General features: G+C 59.5%; 1 protein-coding gene across 1 annotated transcript in view; it reads right to left on the bottom strand.

The window, feature by feature from the left end:
- The window catches only part of STRIP2 (striatin interacting protein 2), a 19415-nt gene extending 17447 nt beyond the window's left edge, over positions 1-1968 (bottom strand). Inside the window, exons 1-6 of the mRNA XM_029965613.1 lie at positions 1899-1968; positions 1676-1810; positions 1403-1523; positions 771-839; positions 575-681; positions 332-459 (exon numbers count right to left, since the gene is read on the bottom strand). Of these exons, the coding sequence (XP_029821473.1) occupies positions 332-459; positions 575-681; positions 771-839; positions 1403-1523; positions 1676-1757 (507 nt within the window). The 5' untranslated portion in view covers positions 1758-1810; positions 1899-1968. The remainder of the gene's footprint in view (positions 1-331; positions 460-574; positions 682-770; positions 840-1402; positions 1524-1675; positions 1811-1898) is intronic.
- Positions 1969-2660: the final 692 nt, after the last annotated feature.

Genomic DNA, 2660 nt, shown 5'->3' with positions numbered 1-2660 from the left:
CCCGGGGAGTTGGAGACACCAAGCCACTGGTTCATCCTCCAGACTTGTCCCCCACCCCGTGTCCTCTGAGTGCTCAGCCCACCCTGATCCCAGGGAGTTGAAGACACCACACCACTGGTTTGTTCTCCAGGGTGAGGGACCACCTCTCCCCCACCCCATGTCCTCTGAGGGCTCAGCCCACCCTGATCCCAGAGGAACCTGCCCCGTGTCAGCTCCCCGTGCCTCCCAAATAACCTCGTTGTGGTCGGGTCCAACAGGGGGAACACCCAGGCTGCAGCAGCGCTGTTCCAAAGCAAAATGTTTCTGGAAAAAAGGAAGGGTTTGCACTCACCAGGAGCACCTTCCAGAGCAGGAGCAGGACCTTCTTCATGGGGAAGTGTGGAGCGTGGCCGCTGCAGAACTTGGTCACCATCGTGAAGAGCAGGAGAGCAAAGGGCTCCTCCGTGTGCACAGGGAAACCTGTGGAGAGAGGGAGCAGGAACGGCTCCGGAGCAGATCCCTCATCCCCGGGCTCTCCCTGCTGGCCCAGCAGAGCAAAGGGACCTCCAGAGGGCACAGTGGGTTTGTGGCTCACTCAGCTCCATCCTGAAGGTGTCCCGGCAGGTTTTCCACTCGGGCGGATCCGCCTCCTGCTCCACACGGATGTTCTCCACCATCAGGTACATGACACTGAGCAGGACCCTGCGGGGACAGCGGGCGGGTGAGGCGTGTCCCTTGTCCCCAGGGGTGTCCCACCCATTGTCCCACCCTCTCCCATGCCAGGGGGGTACCTGAGCTCCGTGCTGTCGGCCAGGGAGATGGCCGGCTTCCGCAGGGCGCTGCTGCAGGCCTGGCTGTTCCTGCAGGGAATGGCACAGGATCGGCGCCAGCCCCACCTCATCCCGACCCACAGCACACGGCCGAGCCCGGGAACACCCGGGAACACCGGGATGGGGGACCCAACAGGGCTGTGGGACCCCCCTGGGCATCCGTGAGGAGCAGGAGGAAGGAGAGGGGGAGGAGGGCGGGGAGGAAGAAAGTGAGGAGGAAGAGGAGGGTGAGGAGAAAGAAGATGGAGATTCAGAGATGAAGGTGAGGAGGATGAGGAGAAAGAAGGTGAAGAAGAAGAGGGTGAGGAGGATGGAAGAAGAAGGTGGGGAGGATGAAGAGAAAGCAGATGAAGAGGAGGAGGGTGAGGAGGATGGGGAGAATGAAGATGAAGAGGAGGATGGGGAGAAAGAAGGCGAGGAGAAGGGAAGAAGGGGAGAAAGGAGATCATAGAACCACAGGATCATTCAGGTTGGAAAAGCCCTCCGAGATCATCGAGCCCGAGAAGAGGAGGGCGATGAGGGCGAGAAGGAAGCACAAGGTGAAGCAGAGGACAGGGAGGGCGAGGAGGGCGAGGGCAGCGCGGGTCCCTCACTCGATCTCCATGTTGAGCAGCTCCAGGAAGGCGGAGAAGGTGCCCAGGCGGTACAGCAGGAAGCTGTTGTGCCGAGACCAGTGCAGGACATCGCCCTCGTTATCGCAGTCCCCAAACACACCTGGGGAGGAGCAACCCCGGAGACAAACCCTTGTTGGGGAGGATCTGCCTTGGAACCCCAAGGAGCTGCCAGCCCAGCACAGCCCTGGCAGAAGGGTTCTCCTGAGGTTCTCCCAGGGCCCCTGGCAGCACAGACAGGGATGTGGTGCTTACCCTGTGCCAGGTAGAGGATGGCCCGGGCCACCCGCAGCCTCCTGTCCCTGTTGACCACCTCCAGCCCGTCCAGCAGGCGCATGACAAAGGCCTTCTGCTGGGCCCCGTCCAGCTCCGGCCACCTCCTGCCCGGCACTGGGGGAAGGACAGGACCACCAGCCAGGGGCTTCCCCGGGGGTCCTGCCCCCACCCCAGGGGGCTGCCCCGGGCCCAGGGCTGGTACCTTGAGCATGGAAATCCTCCTCGAAGCATCTCCTGTTGTGGCTCAGCTCGGGCTCCTCGGTGTAGCTGTAGAGCTCTGGTGGAGAAAGGGATCAGCAGGGACGTGGAGGGGCTTCATCCTCCTCCTCCTCCTCACTGCCAAATTCCTCGTGAAGCTTCCAGGGAGACATGGGACAGAGGCCTGAACTGACCCCTGAGCTCTCCTGCAGCTCCAGGGGCACCTTGGGACACCCAGTGCTGCCAAAGTCATCATCTCCATCCCCGTGTCCGGGCTGGGCTGTTCCCACACCCCTGCTCCAGCTGCATTGGCAATGTCAGTGGGGTTTTCTTTTTAGATGGGGGGAAGCAATTTTAAGTCAGTTAAGGCAGTTTGGGGGGGCTGGGCTGTTCCCACACCCCTGCTCCAGCTGCATTGGCAATGTCAGTGGGGTTTTCTTTTTGGATGGGGGGAAGCAATTTTAAGTCAGTTAAGGCAGTTTGGGGGGGGGGGAATGCAGGAACACCCAGGCAAGACCCGCACTGATTCCACAACCAGCAGCTCAGGCATTTTGGGATCTGAAAACAGGGGCTGAACTTGGAGGGACACAACTGTTCTTCATAATCCCTACCTGTCCCTATAGAATCCCTACCTGTTCCTATAGAATTTCTACCTCTTCTAGGGAATCCCTACTCGATCCTATAGAATTTCTACCTGTTCCTAGAGAATTTATACTTTTTCCTATAGAATTTCTACCTGTTCCTAGAGAATTTATACTTTTTCCTA

The sequence above is a fragment of the Manacus vitellinus genome, unplaced genomic scaffold, assembly GCF_001715985.3.
Source record: "Manacus vitellinus isolate BGI_N305 unplaced genomic scaffold, ASM171598v3 scaffold_110_pilon, whole genome shotgun sequence".
Lineage (NCBI taxonomy): Eukaryota > Metazoa > Chordata > Aves > Passeriformes > Pipridae > Manacus > Manacus vitellinus.
Note: the sequence above shows the minus strand (reverse complement) of the source record. Positions and strands in the feature narration are given on the sequence as shown.